Source organism: Bactrocera dorsalis, chromosome 1 (genome assembly GCF_023373825.1).
Source record: "Bactrocera dorsalis isolate Fly_Bdor chromosome 1, ASM2337382v1, whole genome shotgun sequence".
NCBI classification, from domain to species: domain Eukaryota; kingdom Metazoa; phylum Arthropoda; class Insecta; order Diptera; family Tephritidae; genus Bactrocera; species Bactrocera dorsalis.
In genome coordinates this window covers 80,321,347-80,341,730 of record NC_064303.1, presented here as the reverse complement: position 1 = coordinate 80,341,730, position 20,384 = coordinate 80,321,347, and the positions used below count along the sequence as shown (strand labels likewise).

The following is a 20,384-nucleotide window of genomic DNA, read 5'->3' as shown; positions in this document are numbered from 1 at the left end:
GATACACACCCTTCTACGTCTCGCTGATTGTCATCGCCGATTAACGCGCTGCCTCAGCAAGAGGAGGACACAGTCCACATACTGCGATGTTGCGATGTAATTCGCAATTAAACGAATTATCTTCTATCGGCCGTCCTGTGTGGCGTTCCTCACGGTTCACTGGCTTTCCCGCAACAAAACAGTACACTTGAATGGCTGTCAAGTTCACTTGTGTTTTCAAAACACGGAAAAAATGGCAAAACACTTACATAAGCAGAGTGTGTGTATGTATGTATAAGTGTGTGTATAAAAAGCGAACGAACGAATGTGACCTTGAGCTTGTTGGCCCAGTTTACATGAACGAAGTGTCATTCGCGTGCTCAGCCTGTCACTCGGCCATGTCTTGAGCTTACTATATAAGTGCCACCACATAACAGTTTATATAGTATATGTATGTCAACATGCAAGTATATTTGCTTCTATCCATCACTTTAATGCCACCTCTTTTAAATATGGCTCATTTAATTTTGTTAAACAAAATTTAAAAAAGAGAGGAAGAGCTAAGTTCGGGTGTAGTCGAACATTTCACACTCTGCAACTTGCAACAATCAAAGACAGGGAAATACCTTAAGGTGTAAGACGTCAATCAGATGATCCGAATCCAAGCAATTATGTACATAAGGTTCGTTAGAGTAATGAAAATAAGTGTATGTAGTATACATGTATGTTGGGGTATCAACGACACGATTTTGTTTATTTTTGTCAATACTACATACCATGGAATTTGTGATATCCTATAAAATATTCTCTAGATTTCCTTAGAGTATCTAACCTACCATCTCCAATCGTATGGTGTATATACTTGTGTGTGTACATTCCATATATATTATTTACCGAACATTTAATAAAACATCGAACCTTTAAAATATGTTACAGGCATTCATATTCCTAACCTTAGAATATCCAAAATTTGATAGAATCCTGCTTATAAATTAGGAGGTCGGTGCTTAACTATACCAAAATCATCATATAACTAGACTATAACATTGTGAACTGATTTTAACTAATTCGAACAATGTTAGTTAATGCCTAATTAACTTTGTGCAGATAATAACTTATTCTTTTTTACGAAATCTCCAAGTGTTCAAAGTGATCTTGAAGTCTCTGGATCTTCTCATGTGACGTATTGAATACAACTTAGTATTGTCAGAAGTAAGTAGTAAGTAGTGGCCATATAAAGTGAATTCAGCCTTCAAGCAGAGAGCGAAAGAGACTCTTCGTGTGATTTTCTTTATCGTATTTGGGAGAAAATAATCTGGATATCTGAATAACTGGACATTGTTATTAGCTTAAATAACCTATTAGTTAGTTAGTTAATTTAGTTTTTTAACCATAAGGGATTATGGCCTTTTAGGATTTTATTTTTTTAAGTTAGAAGTTAGCTAGTTGTCAAAGTGGTACCATTCTCTACCATTGTCCAGCCTTTGCAAGACTCAGGTTGAAACAGCTTTACAGTTTTACCGTTGGGGAACCTAAAAGCCGAAACTGCGATTAGCCATCTCAAAAAATGTTTGATAGGCTCAAAAGCTTTGTCGACTTGTAAGGGACTATTAAGATTTAAGAATAATTGAATTTAAAAATAATATATTATATATTTTTGGTATTATTATTAATATAAGTATATGTATACCATATACACAAATACTGTAAATAAAAGTATTGTCTTTTCATCCAAAGGTTTTTCGTTGCGGCCCTTGAACTTACATGAGGACTCCATTATGCTGATTTCCTATCCGGGCGAACTCTTCATGCGCGTCTTAAAGCTTATGATTTTACCGTTAATCATTTCGAGCTTGATCGCCGGTTCGGCTAGTTTAAATGCACGCATGAACGGTAAAATTGCATTGCGCACTTTGGTGTACTTCGTGACGACTTCGTTCTTGAACGCGCTGCTCGGCATTGCCTTGGTGCTGCTAATCCATCCCGGTGATCCTAATCTACATAATACCGCCGATCGTTCTACTGATAAAAGGGCTGTAAATCTACTGGATAGTCTTTTGGATTTGGGAAGGTGAGCGAAAGAATAATAGTTTATTTAGTTCACCTAACGGTTGTTTGTATCACCTAAAATGAATCGATACTGATATATGGTTATATGTAAATGATCATGATGACGAGATGAATTGAATTCCGAGTGACACTCTGTTTGTCTGTCTGTCAGTCCTTGTAAGCGATAACTGATACAAAAGTACAAAAGAAAGGACAAGTTCGTAGATGGATATAGAATGTCCCAACTAAGCTACAAATTAAGATTCGGAGCTCATATATATTCATATATTCTCGTATATCAAGTACTAAAAAATATAACGGGGTACAACTTTGAACAAATAGTGCCTTTAAGATATGCCATTTTAAGTGTAAAAACTGCCAAATCTGACTATAACTTTTCAAGTTCACCATTTACTGAAAATGTAGATCACAGTGCCTTTGTTTGACCTTATACAGAAAATATCGACCAATACATCCTTTAGCCCCTACATACCAAATATATGTTTTTCAAACTTTTTGTTGGCCTTATACTATATCGGTTAATATATAATATGTTTTCAGTCAAATTAACTGGAAGTATAATAATTGATATTCTACAGTTTAATGCCGAAAATATATGAAATTTCGTTATTCTATGCAGAATATGTATGTAGTTTGTGAGTTATATGTATATTTATAGAACTGCTTGAAAATAAGTTCTCGAGTATAGTTAAGCAATGCCAAAGGTTAACGGAACAAGCCCCCAAAAACCCAGTATGGTGATTTTGACTTTAAGCATTGACGTTTTCCAAGTCAACTCAATATATTCAATTTAGCCTATTCGGTTAAGTAAATATCACATTTGAGTATCGTATTAATATAATTTTAGTAAGTTAAAGTTTAGAAGTAAAATAAACCAATAAAACTAATTGAGTCCATGATCATTAACTTAACTTAAAATATACCAAATTTGATTGCAATTCATCAGAGAACGTATATTGTATATCATATACGTTCTTTGCCTTTGAAATTTACGTTCTGTGGCATTTATTCGATAATTATAGTGAATTCCCGTCACCCTGTTATCGAAGTCACACAAATGTGGTGTTTCTTATACCAACCGTTTCAGTTTATGAGCCAGTGTGAAAGTTGAATTATTGCAGACAGGGTAACCCCAATGACGCAACTTCTCGCAACAGTTTGAGATACACTGTGTTACCCTTATCATCCGATATCGATTTGTTTATGCAACAACCATGATGATAAGGCAGTTTAGATCGATACCGGGTGGCTAAGGAACTTCAATATGATAAGAGCATATGTTTGCTTGTGCAAATGTTTTGTGAGCAAAAAAGACCATTTGTTCGCATTTCCGTTTACAAAGCGGAAATAATAATTGAAGTGCTGACGGCCAGGCGGACGAAAGTTTTGGAAACAAATTTTTTTGTTTATTATTCGATCGAGAAAAGAATATAAATTGTTTCTTGCGAAGGGTTGCCACCTGTTTAAATGATTTATTCCATCAAATGTAAGTTGAAGTGATTTCGAAGTAACACTAACAAGTGTATCAATATAAAAACTGCTTCAGTAAGCTTCCAATTCAGAAATATTTTTTAGAGACAAAAATTAAAATTGGCAACATTCCTAACCTCTCAAATATTAATTAATTAATAAAATTTCAAATTTTTTGTTAATTTAATTTAAACCAAACAGGTGAGCGAAATTATTATTTTTTGAGAATTTTTCAGAACGGGACTCAGCTCTTTGAATAGTTTGCTTAAAGCCCATTCATACAACAACAAATATAAACACAAATTTGTGCATATACATAGATAAATATTCAATCGGTTAAGCAGTATAGCTATTGTCATTCTTGAATAAAATGATCGAAAAAGTATATTTCTATTGCCCCTGGAATATCCTATTTCAATCGCTCTTGATTTTGCCCCAATTTTTGTGGTATCAAATATGAATATATCGTTCAGATCAAGTGTTCTTAAAATACCAGGCTTTGAATTTGATTCTTTTCAGAAACGTTTTCCCGGACAATCTCTTTCAAGCATCGTTTCAACAAGCGCACACTGTTTACCTTCCCAAACCAAGTATTTTGCATACATTCAATGAGACACTTAACGACACCGCGATCGGCACCGAATTCGAGCCGACCGAAGAGATACAAGCACAACAACAACAAGGCGGTGACGTACTCGAACCGGCGCTCATACGTGTGGTGCAATATCGCAGCGGCACCAACACGCTCGGCATCGTCTTCTTCTGCCTAGTCTTCGGCACCATATTGGGCACGATCGGCGAAAAGGGGCAAATTGTAGTGGATTTCTTTACGGCCGTTTTTGAGGTCATTATGAAGATGGTCACCTGCGTCATGTGGCTAACACCCATCGGCATTAGTTCAGTGATAGCTGGCAAGATATTGGGCGTCAACGATCTGCATTTAGTCATGGAGCAGCTGATGTGGTTTATACTCACCAATCTAATTGGCGTATGCCTATATCAATTCATTATAATGCAGGGGATTTATTTTGTATTCGTGCGACGGAATCCATTCAAATTCTATGCCGGACTTATACAGCCCATGCTGACCGCTTTTGCGACAGCCTCAACGTAAGCGAACATATCTACATACATATGTAAAACTATGTAACTATCTTGTATGTATGTAACATAAAACGCATAACAGCATACATATATACATACATACATATGTACTTATTGTACTGCCTCATAACGTATTTGAAGTCTTTGTATCTGTGATAATTGCATTTTTGATTATTGTACTTGTATACTCGAGAGAGCACTTTTAAATGTCAGAAATTGTCTCATAATAATATATATGTATATGAGCACGCTCATATTATATAGTATATACATATACATTTATATATATAATATATAACAGTATGTCCTTAACGTTGGCTGCATTCAAGTTTACTCCACGATCATATCTATATAAGTATATATATATATATGTATTATATACCGTTATATACTATATACATATATGTAGTATATGCGGTTGTGTGGTCGAGGTTTTGCCTGTGATCAAAGAATGCAGCACCGTTAGACCTAATTTTAATTGCTACAAATATTTTTTCTTTCTTTTGGTTTCCAATTTTTGATTTGCATTTTAAATTTTTATTTTGAAAACAAAAAAAAACTATAAAAATCGTAACAAATCGAAATGCGTCATTTGACAAATAACCAACAAATCAACATAAAACTGAAAATGTTTACAAAAATAACAAATAACAAATCAATAACCACAATTTTATAAAATCATGATAAACAACAAACTCAAAATGGCCGACTGACTCTTCTCTACAAAATGCCTGTGCTGTGCCTAACGCGTTTTATGTGAATTGCACCTGAAATTTCTGCCTCACATATCGTCACCCCGAAATGGCAATACTTCTGCTCGAAACCCTGAAATTTTGCTGTTGGATCACTACCGTACCGAAACTGGCTAACGCTTCGTGGAAGTGCAGTGCTGCTGCTTTACCGATCACATTTCGTTGCATGAACGACAAGTTGCGTGTGGATCAGCGCATCAGCCGTTTTGTGCTACCGATCGGCTGTAACATCAATATGGATGGCACGGCACTCTTCATTGCGATCGCCTCGATCTTTATCGCCCAGATGAGTGGCATACCGTTGGGTTTTGGCGAACTGGTCACGGTTTTATTGACTTCGACTGCGGCTTCTATGAGTTCGGCTAGTGTTCCGAGTGCTGCTCTGGTTCTGCTGCTTGTGGTCCTTACTGCCATCGATGCTCCGGTACAAGATGTTACTCTCCTCTTTGCTGTCGATTGGTTTGTGTGAGTATCTTCTGTAAATTTCATGTACTTACGCTTCTAATCCGTAATATTGCCTATGAAAACTAGACTTAAAATAAAACAGGTCTTTTCAACCAATCTTCTAAGATTTCAGGAAACCGTTTTGAATTTGATCCGCCTTTCGCAAAAATAAAAATTAAAAAAATTATTGATTCTGAACTCACTAAATGGAGTTGAGCCAACCCCAATGATTTGACTTTGGTACATCACCATCAAAATACCAATTGGACTCATTTCTCTAAAAACAAACGTCCGATAAAATAAATCATTAAAAGCTGCTCAAAGATCTTTTAGAGGAATAAGATTAGAGTAAATATCCTAATATTGTGCAAAAAGAAGTTGAAATAATTATCAAACAGACAAACTGAGAAGTTCATTCGATTTTAATGAAAAGCTGATTTTTTTTATAAAATTGGTTTAATTATAGATGCCATCAAAGACACTACACTGATAATAGTTATCACGTTCCTCGATACCTTTTTATATTATGATAGGTATTTTACTTCGAAAGAGACGTCAGTCCCGCCGATTTGTTCTCAGTGAGCATTGTCTTGTTTCAGGACAAAAACATATCGAACATGTCGAACTAAATCCAAAAAACTTTGTGGATACGGAAGCACCTTAAAGTAATTTTACCAATTTTATTGATTCGAGAGATCGGATCCTTTGTACAGAGCTTTCGCATACCAAATTTTCATAAGCGATATATCGAATGCCTTTCTTTAGTATCATCAGAGCACCAGCTTCATTTTACGGTCTTCCAAAATCGTTATGTGGATTTTTATGTGTTCGTCCTAAACGGTCTCTTTTGGATATACACTGAGTTCATCGTCTTTGGTGTCAATGTAGCGAGTTTATACTCTTAGTTAGTTCTAACTACAAATATCTTTCTTATTCTCGTGGAAATTATGTGAACGGCTTAGCCTTTCTTTTAACTACATAGATTCTGATTATATTTTGAACAATGATTAGAGGCACGATAGTATCAAGGAGTAATCAGCAACACTTTCCAAATAACTGTATTGATCACATTTCTATCTATTTTTCTTATATTTGGTTTATTTTTCGAATCTAATAATTGCCCCATATACTAATTTCAGAGATCGGATGCGCACCACAAACAACATGCTTGGTGATTGTTATGCCGCTGCCGTCGTTGAAGAGCTATCACGCAAAGAATTAATGGCACTGGATGCCGCCATACTCTATCAGGTAATACAATCGGCTTTGATGCCTAAGTATACAGAAAAAACTGTGTCAAAATTATACCATAAACGACGTGAAACGGTAGGAATGTACTTAGGTAATTCCTTATATTACATACATACATAATTCATATAAAGTTTGAGCAACTCAAACATGCCATGCTATTTGCTATGATCACTAAAAATCCGATTGCAGATGTACAACACGCGTTCCGAGTTTAAATGTCGTACAGCGGCCACCGCCGGGCAAAAGTGTTGCGTCGCACAACGAAGTGACAATGTACAGCTACCATACCACTTATGTTGCCAGATATTTCTAAAATAAACTTATTACTTCCAATTTCGATTTACGCTTTACTAATTTTAACTTTTGTCTTCCCATTTCTTTCATACAGGAAGTGCCAGTTGGTACGCCAAACGGAAATGCCTTGCTCGAAGGGCAAACAGAGTTGGATAGCAAGTGCTCGATGACCGATTCGGTAGTCATCGATATCAATAATGTGATAAATAGCAGCAATTTGCAGAAGGAGAATACTGGTTATCGCGCTTAAAGCTATAATATTTGTTCGCAAATTCACGCACTCACGAGTATGTAGGCGCACGAGCACTCTCATTTACCCAATATTTACACTACGCAAGGAAATGTTTTTTAAGTATGAAAGCATATAAATTCTTTACATGAATTAGAGTTGGCAATTTGAGGGGATTTACCCATATTATAAAATACAAGTGTATTTGAATTAGTTTATAGTTATATTATAAACAGTTTTGGCATAATTTCCATGCTTCCCATTAACTTTTTGCCTTGAAAACGTTTCTCGTAAGAACCCATTCCTAGGTGACATTAAATTATCTGGAGAAAGCATATAGGGTGGTTTATATAGTGGAGTTTGTTTCCCTTAATTACAATGTTTTATGCTTTAATTGACTATAGGATTTTCAGAAAAAATGTTACCTTTTTCCGATACATCGAAAAAGCCACGAGAGAAGCAATTTTGATGACTTTCGGTCTAAACAAGCAAATTATATCGGCCTGGTACTTCAGAAAAATGTTTATTGAAAAGAAAACTCTTTTTATAGAACTTCAAGCTGAATAGTGGCTTTGGAACTATATGGCTCCTTAACTCAGTTTTCTGTGACCTTAGTGACGGTATCTTGATCTATCTTCTGAATAATTTGATTCGATTCGCTATTTCTCTCTATGCCATCTATGCTTCTGCTATTTATTTAAAACGTTTTCATGTAAACTGCAACAATATTTTTTAAGTTTAATTCGATATTAAAGCGTAAACGGATAATGCAAAAAGTGGTATACAATCTTTATTTACATATTTTCGAAAAGCCCAAAAAAGCATTTCTCTTTAAAAGAAAAAAGTTAGAGATCATTTTCCCAAGTGCTGCCAATTTGTTTAAAAACCTGGTATGGGGTCTATCCGTTTCGCTGCTCTCCAACGCTTGGAGAATCGAAGACAGATCTTCGACATCTTATTCAGAGAAAAATCGGGCAATGTTGCTACTGTTTCTATATTTATTTAATTTCTCTCTAAGGAGATTATATCATCTGACTTTAATCCAAACTTTCTTGCATAAAAAATGCAAAATCCAAAATTATATTTTACCTAAAGGAACAGTAAATTAGAAAAAAAAATGAAGTAACTATGTGAACCACCCTTTATACGCTTACATAAAAGTATTACAAATAGATATATGAACATTCATAAATCAATACAAATACACAAACCAAATCAAGTGATCAGATCAGCATTCATCAAGTATTGACATAAACAATAAAACCAGCAAAGGATAACAGGAAAATAAATTAACATCAAATCCTATAATGTATATACATAACGGATGTAGCAAACATGTATTAGATATTACATAACGTACTTACATAATTTATGGCATACATACAAATATATATATTATATGATGTGATTTAAATACCACATTTAGTATTTAACAAAAACAAAAGCAACAAAATGTTGTCCAAAACTAGAACTGTTCTGATAATACCTACATATATGTACTATATATGCCGATGTTTACATACTGTTATGCTAGCATTTATGTATAATATGTATGTCAGTATACACCCCAGCGTGACATTTAGCGTTGCATCCGTAAATAATAGAGACTGTCAATTTTAAAAAAAAACGTTGCAAAATTTTTTGAAATTTATATGTATGTATCTATGTGCATAAGCTAATTGTGAGCCCACCAATTGATACGATATTTTTGTTTCTCAAAATAATTTACCAACATTTTTACACAACAACAAAAAATGTTCCCAATATACTTATACAGTAAAAACTGAGTAGAGTAAACCAAAGTAGCCAGCAAATGTTTACAAAAGTTCATAATTATAATATACCGACTTACTAGCAAACTGGAAAAGAAAAAATAAAATAAAATAAAATAATATAATATAAAATATTGTAATAATAAATAGATACTATAAAATGTCGAGCAAAGTTTTTAGCAAAAGCCACTTATGTACATATATGATTTTAAGTAAATCTATAAATAATTTTTGTTTTGGTTTTTGTTAATTTAGCGCATAAAAATGTATATGTATTATTTTAAAGCGAAACAATATTTGTACATATCTGTATATTTATGAAATTCGTAAGATTTTAAAAATATGTATCCAAGCACCATAGACTATATACCCACTTACATATGTACGTAAACACATACTATATACACACCTATATACAGGTTTTAGTAGAAAGGGCGCTACAATGTTGACGAGGATGTGGTAATGATGGAGAAGCCTATTGTGTATCTCAGTAACGTTTGTGATGTTTTGATATAAAAGTTATTATAATAAATTCACTGAAACAATTTTACTTCAGATTTTCTTTTTTCAATATCAATATACTTATAATAAAGCAAAGATCGCAACCCTTGTAGAAATTTATGTATACTATACTCTTTGGGTTATATAGCTTCATAATTGCTTATTTCAAAATTCGGCATGCAAATTGACAATTCAATTTATATTTCCAAATTTGGAGCTCGAAGAGATATTTTTTGGGATATCTCAAACGGATTGGATCGCGAAAGCTTTTTTGTGGATTTTATTGGAATGCCGAAAAATTAGAGTTCAAATGATATAATAGTTTCGGTTTTGGTTCATTACAGAACTAGTTTTTTTCTATTTTGAACTAGTGTGAGACTGAAATCTAAGAGTTGGCATGACATTAAGTATGTAACTTTTATAGAAAATATATTATTGGGCTTGCCGTTCATATTAGTTATAATGGTGGTTTACATAGTCAACCGTCAGATGTCTCCATCTAATTTATCCACACTACAAATAGAAGTGGAATTTGGACCAAATATTCATAAAATATTTTGGCTTGAAGTATATTAAATTTTGAAAAAAAAGAAAACGACATTCAATATTGAGCCAAATACCAGTTAGACTTAGTTTCCTTCTCTACTTTTTTCCTCTTTTCAACGGGAACATTCATTTCGGAAAGAGAAAACTATAATAAATTGTCTTTTCTGTTGCTCAGCAATATTTTAATGTGGAAGAAATAATAAAGAGATTTAATTTTCTAATTTTTTCCATATTTTAAAATACTATTTGAAGGTTGTATTTTATTACTGTAATACATAAGAGAAGTGGAAAGAAAATTTTTGGGAAATAATCAAGAAATCACGGTGTTTATGAATACAATAAGATCGTTTACTTCTTAAGCAGCTAACGAAATGTGGATAAAGTTTAATCCTTTCATTCAAGAGTATAAGCCGTGATACAAAAGCGATTTTAAAAAAGTGTTTTCTGGGATTAAATACTTGTTTTTTAGTTGCAAATTAGCCCAGCACATAAATTTAGCAGCCTAACCGAAATAAATTTGCAGCAAGCAGCAAAACATATTACTATGTGGACTACTCTACTAAACGAAATAATAATTACTAAATAAACCAAATCGATTATAGTAAATGTTCGTAGGCAGAAAAAGAAAAATAAAACAAAATGCAAATGACTCAACCAAATATCACATTCGTAGACTGATTAGTATTATATTTTCTTTGAAGTTCGTTTATAAATATTTTTATGTAACGATAAGCTAATAAATATGTATCTATATGCAAGAACTCAAAGCGTGTTTATTTGAGGAATGGTGCTCGAATTGGCATTTAGAAGGAAGAAATTAGCAATTCTATAAAATTAATAAGATTTATACACAGGTAAGCTTTCTTGTCACAGGCGCTTTTCTCGTTTCATAATGAAGGTTTTTTCGACCCGTCTTTTGATGTAAGCAATAAGTAAGTTGCCTTTGCAATTTTGTTTCACTTTTATTTTGTTGAATGAAACACATTTTCAGAATAACTATGGTCTAAAGTGCTTTTGTTGCATTAGATATAGTATAATCGGTTTTAGATATATGGTATTTACGCTCACAGTTCACGATATTATCAATGAACTGCTGTTATGTGAATATTCCATCAACCTCGATAATTTTCCGCCATTACATTTAGTTTTTTGTGGAACCGTTATCCTTGTTCCTCACTATAATTTCTTAAATTGTTCGAAAATTTATTTAGATTATTCCGGAGATGGTCTTGATACTTGACACTCATATTTGTGCCTAGAGTATATTTTTCACACTTAGTTCATACTTTGGTGCTCTATGGATACTTAGGAAATTTTTAACTCTCAACATAAAAATTTTCCAAGTCTAACTTTTCAGTGAAATCATAACAACACAATTCCATCTTTCACTAATTACTGTATTTAATTCATTCATTCATTTCACTTTACAAGTTTTCCATACAAATGTGTTAAAACAATATCCATTCATGTTTAATACTTTTCTAATAAATTCGTAGTCACAGCATTTTGCAAAATTTGTAAACATATCCGGGGCAACAAAAACACTGTTGTTTTGTAAGAGTCGTGTGATTTTTGCTTATGTTGAAAAGAATCATAACAATTTTAATTCAATGTACTTAAAAAAAAAAAAAAACTTAGAGATGGCAGTGGCTAATTTAAAGCTGTTAAGTAAATAATTCCAAAATAATTCCAGGTTCATAGGTTAACAGATTTCTTCCTAGATGGAGTGTGTTCGGTAAAGTTAAGGTCTCTCGTGATCCTCTGGATTGATAATCAATTACAATAAAAACAATCGCTTATAAGTAAAATATTATTTTCTGCTGTTCGAAATTCAGTAAACAACTTAAGAAGGGTAGTTACGTGGTTCCCGGATAAGGCTCATCTAGTCACTTCTTTGTTTCAATATATATTTCACCTAATTTATTATTATCAATTTTTTCGAATGCATAATACCAAACCTTGCGTCACTCAAAATGGCTTATGTAACGAACCAAATGCCTGAAAGTTATGATATTTGTACATATTTTTTAAAGAGTAGTTAGCCCTCATCCTACATTATACGTAGGTTGCCTCTCTTTTATTTCGGGATTAGAGAACAAAAGCAAATTTGAACCAACAATCGTTTTATTATTTTACAAAACATTTTCCATTAAGATCTATAACTTTTACATTCGTTTGAACCAATTCTCTTAGTACTTTTGCCACACCTATTGTGATATCTTCAAAACATATTTTTTGAACGCATCAACTGTCTCTTGATGTCTGGGAAAACGTTGACCCTGAGATAAAGTTGCAACACTGGGTTGGCAGTCCGGAAATATGAAAGTCAACTTACGTATATCATTATTAGTAATTTTTTCTAAGTACTAGAAAGAACAGAAACTGTTTAGCGTAGCTGTTAGTGTACAATCATATAAGCCGATCGAGTCCATGGAATTTTATTATTATGACTTATATGGAAGGTTTGTGGAACTGTGTTTTACTGTGTTTCGTAATTTTCTAATCCTGCTAAAATGTCATTATAAAGTTAAAGCTGGTTAAAATCGGTAAAGTTGTTTGTACTAGAAGAAAAATTGTTGATCCCGCGCTGGTTAAATTCTTTAAATGCTCTTTATGTAGGCTTACTACTTTTACTTACCAAAAATTTTAAATTTATTTCGCAAAATAGGACTATCAAGACATATGAATTCATCGCATCCAATAAAAGGTTATCAAACATAAACTTTAAATTATTCCAAAAAGTGAGCACTGATTCATTATTGAACTTTGTGCAACACTGTGACAAAATCATTGTATCAAAAACTCATGCTCTGTCGCAACTGAACATAAATTTCGCACGAAATCAATAACTCATCTAAATGAACTTGCGCACATGCGCATAGAAACCCACATATTCATTTATGGATACTGATTTGACATTTTGGCGAACAGAGTGCCTAAATCCATTAGTTAGTTAGGGTCTCCTACAGTTCATTCATAGTTCAATTGATATTTGTGTATGTAGAAATATAATACATGAATTATACCTAGATTGTCTACACCTGTACATATGTATATGCGCATGAACACCAGTGAGTTGTTCAATGTTGCTCAAACACTGATAATCAATATCACATCTATGGTTACGTGTGTATGTATGTATTTGTTTAATAATACATATTCACAACAACCTCTTGCATTGTTCGCAGCCAGAATGGGCCAAATAAGTATATGGTTTTGATAGTGAATGAAATTGAAAGTTGCGCATGCGCGCAAGTATTACTCCAATTATTATGGTATGCAATATAAATACAAGTCCATAAAAGCTCATTCCAAAATATTGTAAACACATTTATTTGCACATACTCGTAGATCACTGCTTCCATTATATGTTTTAGTATATGTATGTAGGTATGTATGTGCTTTATTATGTATGCTTTCAGCAGCTTTGTGCGTAAAACGTTTTTGGTCATACACAAATGTTGTATTTTAATGAAATACGAAGGAGCCGCTTGTTAGCCTCATATCTCTTAAGCTAACAAGTTACACGCACTACAAGTACATTTTGTTTACACAAAGAGTGGTCTTAAACAGACGCGATTTCATTTAAGAAAACCCGTTGTACATTCAGTATCCTCAGTTTATTGACTTAAAGAGCATTAGGTTGCCAAATGTATTTGTGTGTTGATCGAATTACTGTTTAATTATCTATTTCATTCACCTTTTTGGTGTGAACATGGTCTATGTTCAAGTATTTATCAGATATAAATAAAACATATTCTAAACTATATATGATACCTAGATATATATATAAATAAATATATATTTACATACACTATATATGTATGTGCGGTCCCTTCCTACAAATTTCGAAATCAATAACTAAGCAAAACAAGTAAGGGCTATGTTCGGGAGTAACCGAACCGAACCGAAGAATCAAACGCAGGGAAATATATTAAGGTGTAAAACCTCAATTTTATATATAGTACACATATACTATATAAACTCATACACCGACATACACATAAGGTTTGTTAGAAAGACGAAAGTCATTTTATGTAGGATGTGGGAGTTGGAATATTGTCGATCCAATTTTACCAATTTTTTCCCAATACCATATACTATTAACATGCCACGTACTAAACAAGTAAAGTCAACCGGTTGTTCAAAAATTCTGATATTAGTTATATAGGGGCTAGGTCAAGTTTTCGTTTAAATCTATCTATTTTAGGCAGAAAGATACACTGTTATGAGTAAAAAACCTTCTTTCATTTTCATTAAGATAATTCACATATTGCGGAATAAAGTCATCAGGAAGTTCGAAAATTTTTATATTAGGTATATGGGAGCTAAGGGGAGTATTGTCGGTACCTAGGGTCTTGAGCACTTTTTGTTGGATTTGAGCTTTTTTTAATCATAAGGTGGCATACGCTAAGTGCATTTTTCGCGCAAAGTTCTATCCCGTTACATTAATTACTTCTTGATTTGTGTACTGGAAAGTGAAAGAATCATGTGGAATTTAAAAATTTATATGGAAAGTAGGCGTGGTAGTTGTCCGATTTCTTTCATTTTTACACTGTTACATAAGAATATAAAAAAAAACTCCACGTATTAAGTTCGAAATCGGTCTTTCATGTCCCGAGATCCAGGATCCAGGAGCGCATAGTAATGGAAACGTATCAGCTTCGTTTCCTTCAAATGCGATCATGGAACAATATGTTTGTGCGCTTTCTACTAAAGACATTAAGCCTGATATTACAAAAATATTTTAAATAGGGTCACCTTATGAAAGCTTTCCTTAAGCCGAGTGCAGAGTTCAGACGAGCAGCCGAAATCTAGCCATGGTTTGTGAGTCTATTTTATATTTTAGTGGTTTGTATCTTGTAGATGGAGCACAGTAACCAACCATCCTTCTCCAATGACAAATGAAGACCTACATATATTGGCATTAATCTAATTTTGGGGGTGGTTGCTTTAAATTTGGTTTTAAATCTTGCAGCAGAGGATAGTATTGTAGTTGTTCACCTAACGGTTGCTTTCATCACCGAAAGCTAGTAGAGATAGATAAGCGATAACTTGAGTAAAAATTGAGATATCTGTTGGAACTTGGTGCACAGATTCTTTGGCATACGTTGGTTAGTATTGCAGATGGGTAGATTTGGACTATTGCCACTCCACAAAACGCCAAAAATCGGAAACGTATAAAGTGCCACAACAAAGCTTCGCAATAAAAGTCCATTATTTAGTATTATATTAGCGATGTGCATATATGGTTGAATTTTGTTTTAATGTGGACGTACTTCCACAATCTTATTATTTTCCTTATTTATTACTGTGGACATTGCTTACCCAGTTATAGCCGAGGTAACAACAGAAAGCCAGTCGTTTCTTTTCTTCTTTTCGCTATTTTGCGCCAATTCGAGATGCCAAGTATAGTCAGGTCATTCTCCATCTGATCTAGCCAGCGCAGCCGCTGTCTCTTGATACGCTGAGTTACCTGAATGTTGCTGTATATCTCGTAGAGCTCATCATTCCATCAACCGCGGGATTCGTCGTTGCCAATACGCAAAGGACCATAAATCTTCATTGAGGCCAATGTTATCAACGTAATCGGTGCGTGCCAGCAGATGTAAATTCATATAGAAGATTGTACCTCCTCTATTTAACTCTGCAGTTCGTATTATTTTCTCCTGCAATACACTTACACAGCCGTATTTTCGTTGCAGGAATACCAAGTTCAAGGTTATGTTTCGGTCTTAAAACCTTCCTTTAGACGTCGCATCTTTTTTGACTCCATAAGCGTCTCGCTTCCCTATTCAACTATCGGTATCTATCCCAACCCGCTCGTGTTCTGGTCGACCACAAAAATGCAAACTTGAAATTTCGTCCATATAGCGAGCTGCTGCTGAGAGGAGTGCAAGTCGAGTGGAAATCAATATTTAGGGCCCCTACGAAGCCGATCAGCCTCAATCCATTAGGAGATGTTTCATCATGGAGGCTGATTTTACCTTACGTTGTGCTCGTGGAAAGGGCAGCCGTTCGTAAAAGTCATCTGGTATTATCGTTCTTCTCTTCAGCCGTGGCGTGGACGGTAATGTGGAGTTTTATGTTGAAAAATGTTGCTCTGATACAGATTGTGGCTAGATGTTCATTCACTGAAGTGAAAGACAGGACTCGACGACTGAATCTTTCTCCCACCACGAATCACACACCGAACTTGCGATTCTTTATATGGCCGCTATAGTGAATGTCACAAGGCCCTACTTGTTACATCTCCGTCTTGTGATGTTGCCTTTACTTTTACGAGGACATCAAACAGCTGTGCAGCGGCACTTTGCCAATTTAGGGTCCGGACATTCCATGTGCATGCCCTTAAATCATATACTTATTACGTTTGTTGTCGTCGTCATCAAAAGTGGGGTCTTCATAAGAGGTTGTTGTTGTCGTGTTGGTTCCAAACTCAGCGCACAACCTCTCACATTACAATGCGAACAGGCAGTTCAGATATCGATTATATGAATGCCAGTTATAATTGCACACTTTTTACCGAAAATATTGGTCTACCTGTCAGATATTATATTGAAATTCGAAAAGAAATTTTCTTGGCTTTAATCCGTGTAAGTTGCGAATTTAGTCTTTTCTTACTTGATTTCATTTTATAGTCTATCCGATATACTTAACCCTTTACCACACAAGAGTATTAGCCTTGGCAGACGGCAGTGGTAATGCGGATTAACTGTGCACTTAATCAGATCCAAATTTGTAAGTGACAGACGGCAGCTATGCGAGTTTGAAACTCTCGTAAACAGCTGGTTGTCATTTTTATAATATTTTCAATGAAAATGGATAGAAAATAAACGGACAACATGACCTAGCCAGCGTAGCCGCTGTCTTTTAATTCGCTGAACTATGTCAATGTCGTCGTATATCTCGTACAGCTCATCGTTCCATCGAATGCGATATTCGCCGTTTCCAACGCGCAAAGGACCATAAATCTTTCGCAGAACTTTTCTCTCGAAAACTCGCAACGTCGACTCATCGGTTGTTGTCATCGTCCGAGCCTCTGCACCATATAGCAGGACGGGAATTATGAGCGACTTATAGAGTTTGGTTTTTGTTCATCGAGAGAGGACATTACTTTTCAATTGCCTACTCAGTCCGAAGTAGCACCTGTTGGCAAGAGTAATCTTGCGTTGCTTCCGTGTTCAGTCTGGAGAAAGCATAACTAACGGCGCGGGTGTTGAGACCGATGATATCAATATCATCGGCATACGCCAGCAGTTGTACACTCTTATAAAAGATTGTACCTGCTCGATTAAGTTCTGCAGCTCGAATAATTTCCTCCAGCAGCAGATTGAAGAAGTCGCACGATAGGGAGTCGCCTTGTCTGAAACCTCGTTTGGTATCGAACGGCTCGGAGAGGTCCTTCCCGATCCTGACGGAGCTTTTCGTGTTGCTCGACGTCAGTTTACACAGCCGTATTAGTTTTGCGGGGATACCAAATTCAGACATCGCGGCATAAAGGCAGCTCCTTTTCGTGCTGTCGAAAGCAGCTTTGAAATCGACGAATAGGTGGTGAGTGTCGATTCTCCTTTGACGAGTCTTTTCCAAGATTTGGCGCATGGTGAATATCTGGTCGGTTGTTGATTTGCCAGGTCTGAAGCCACACTGATAAGGTCCAATCAGTTTGTTGACGGTGGGCTTTAATCTTTCACACAATACGCTCGATAGAACCTTGTACGCGATGTTGAGGAGGCTTATCCCAACAGTTGGCGCAGGTTGTGGGGTCTCCTTTTTTATGGATTGGGCATAGCACACTTAAATTCCAATCGTTGGGCATGCTTTCATCCGACCATGTTTTGCAACGAAGCTGATGCATGCTCCTTATCAGTTCTTCGCCGCCGTGTTTGAACAGCTCGGCCGGCAATCCGTCGGCCCCTGCCGCTTTGTTGTTCTTCAGGCGGCAACTGCTATTCGAACTTCTTCATGGCCGGGTAATGGAACGTCTGCTCCATCGTCATCGATTGGGGAATCGGGTTCGCCTTCTCCTGGTGTTATGTGTTCACTGCCATTCTGCAGGCTGGAGAAGTGTTCCCTCCATAATCTAAGTATGCTCTGGGCATCGGTGGCTAGATCACCTTTGGGGGTTCTACAGGAGTATGCTCCGGTCTTGAAACCTTCTGTAAGCCGCCGCATTTTTTCGTAGAATTTTCGAGCATTACCCTTGTCGGCCAGCTTATCAAGCTGTTCGTACTCACGCATTTCGGCCTCTTTCTTCTTCTGTCTGCAAATGCGTCTCGCTTCCCTCTTCAACTCTCGGTATCTATCCCATCCTGCACGTGTTGTGGTCGATCGTAACGTTGTGAGGTAGGCAGCCTGTTTTCTCTCCGCTGCGACACGGCACTCCTCGTCGTACCAGCTGTTCTTTTGCACTTTCCGAAACCAATGGTTTCGGTTGTAGCTGTACGTAAGGAGTTTGAAGTGCCGTTCCACAGTTCCCTTATACCGAGTTGTTGACGAGTGCTCTCAGAGAGCAGGAGTGCAAGCCGAGTGGAAAATCTTTCGGCTGTCTGTTGTGATTGCAGCTTCTCGACGTCGAACCTTCCTTGTGTTTGTTGGCGTGTGTTTTTTGCTACACAGAGGCGGGTGCGAATTTTGGCTGCAACAATATAGTGGTCCGAGTCGATGTTAGGACCTCGCACATCTAAAACACTGGAGACGTGTCTTCCGTCTATCACTACATGATCGATCTGGTTGGTGGTTTTTCGATCCGGAGACAGCCAGGTAGCTTGATGTATCTTCTTATGCTGGAATCTAGTGCCACAGATAACCATATTTCGGGTACCGGTGAAGTCGATCAGCCTCAACCCATTTGGGGATGTTTCCTCGTGGAGGCAGAATTTACCGACTGTTGCGCCAAAGATACCTTCATTGACCACCCTGGCGTTAAAGTCGCCAAGCACGATTTTGACATCGTGGCGGGGGCAGCTCTCATAGGTGCACTCCAAGCGCTCATAGAAGGCATCTTTGGTCACATCGCTCTTCTCTTCCGTCGGGGCGTGGGCGCAAATCAGCGATATTTTGAAGAACCTCGCTTTTATGCGGATTGTGGCTAGACGTTCATTCATAGGATGGAATGATAGTACTCGGCGACGGAGTCTCTCTCCCACCACGAATCCAACACCAAACTTGCGCTCCTTTATATGGTCACTGTGGTAAATGTCACAAGGACCTACTCGTTTCTGTCCTTGTCCCGTCCATCGCATTTCTTGGACGGCGGTGATGTCAGCCTTTATCTTTACGAGGACATCTACCAGCTGGGCAGCGGCACCTTCGCAATTAAGGGACCGGACATTCCAGGTGCATGCCCTTAGTTCGTAGTCCTTATTTCGTTTGCCATGGTCGTCATCAAAAGGGGGGTCTCTCATCCGAGGCTGTTTTTTTCTTTTCATTGGGTTTGTTTTTTACGTGGCGGGTCCCAAACCCAGCGCACAACCCTATGCAGGGGATGTTTCGCCTTCGCACTTTAGCTCGCCTTCAAACGGATGTTCTTAGGCTACCCAGCGGATACTTGGTCCAAGACCGGAAGTCGTGAGCTGCTTGAGTCATATGTAAAAGAATCGTTGCTGGCCACTCCCAAGTGAATGGCGCTCAGAGAACTTTCCTCACTTGCGTGAACTTCTACACATGACTCCATCCTCCTTGTTTTCATTCACAATAGATTAAAATTTGCAATTTTTAACAATGTTGCCAACGAAAATGCAGCTAACTCTCTAAAATTTTGAGGATGAAATGGGTGTTAGCAACGGAGTTATTGTCACTAACTCCTGAATTAATCCGGATTAACTACATTAATCTGCCGTCTGTCAATGCTAAGTATGTGATTCCAATTCGTTGTATTGTTGATGTAGGTAAATTAGAGTAAAACGCATTTGATTATCCACCCAATTTTTTATATTTATAATAATCAAGTTAAGCGTTTTTATAACAATA

At 36.2% G+C, this 20,384-nt stretch overlaps 1 protein-coding gene across 4 annotated transcripts in view; it reads left to right on the top strand.

The window, feature by feature from the left end:
- Window positions 1–9,915, top strand: part of LOC105223590 (excitatory amino acid transporter) — a 29,669-nt gene extending 19,754 nt beyond the window's left edge. For 3 of the 4 annotated variants that reach the window (XM_049446452.1, XM_049446450.1, XM_049446449.1), the window contains 5 exons: window positions 1,717–2,050; window positions 4,039–4,629; window positions 5,511–5,840; window positions 6,959–7,070; window positions 7,459–9,915. In XM_049446452.1, the coding sequence (XP_049302409.1) occupies window positions 1,758–2,050; window positions 4,039–4,629; window positions 5,511–5,840; window positions 6,959–7,070; window positions 7,459–7,614 (1,482 nt within the window). In that variant the 5' untranslated portion in view covers window positions 1,717–1,757 and the 3' untranslated portion in view covers window positions 7,615–9,915. Of the gene's footprint in view, window positions 1–1,716; window positions 2,051–4,038; window positions 4,630–5,510; window positions 5,841–6,512; window positions 6,574–6,958; window positions 7,071–7,458 lie in introns of those variants that run through there. The other variant, XM_049446451.1, reaches the window with a different exon arrangement.
- Window positions 9,916–20,384: the final 10,469 nt, after the last annotated feature.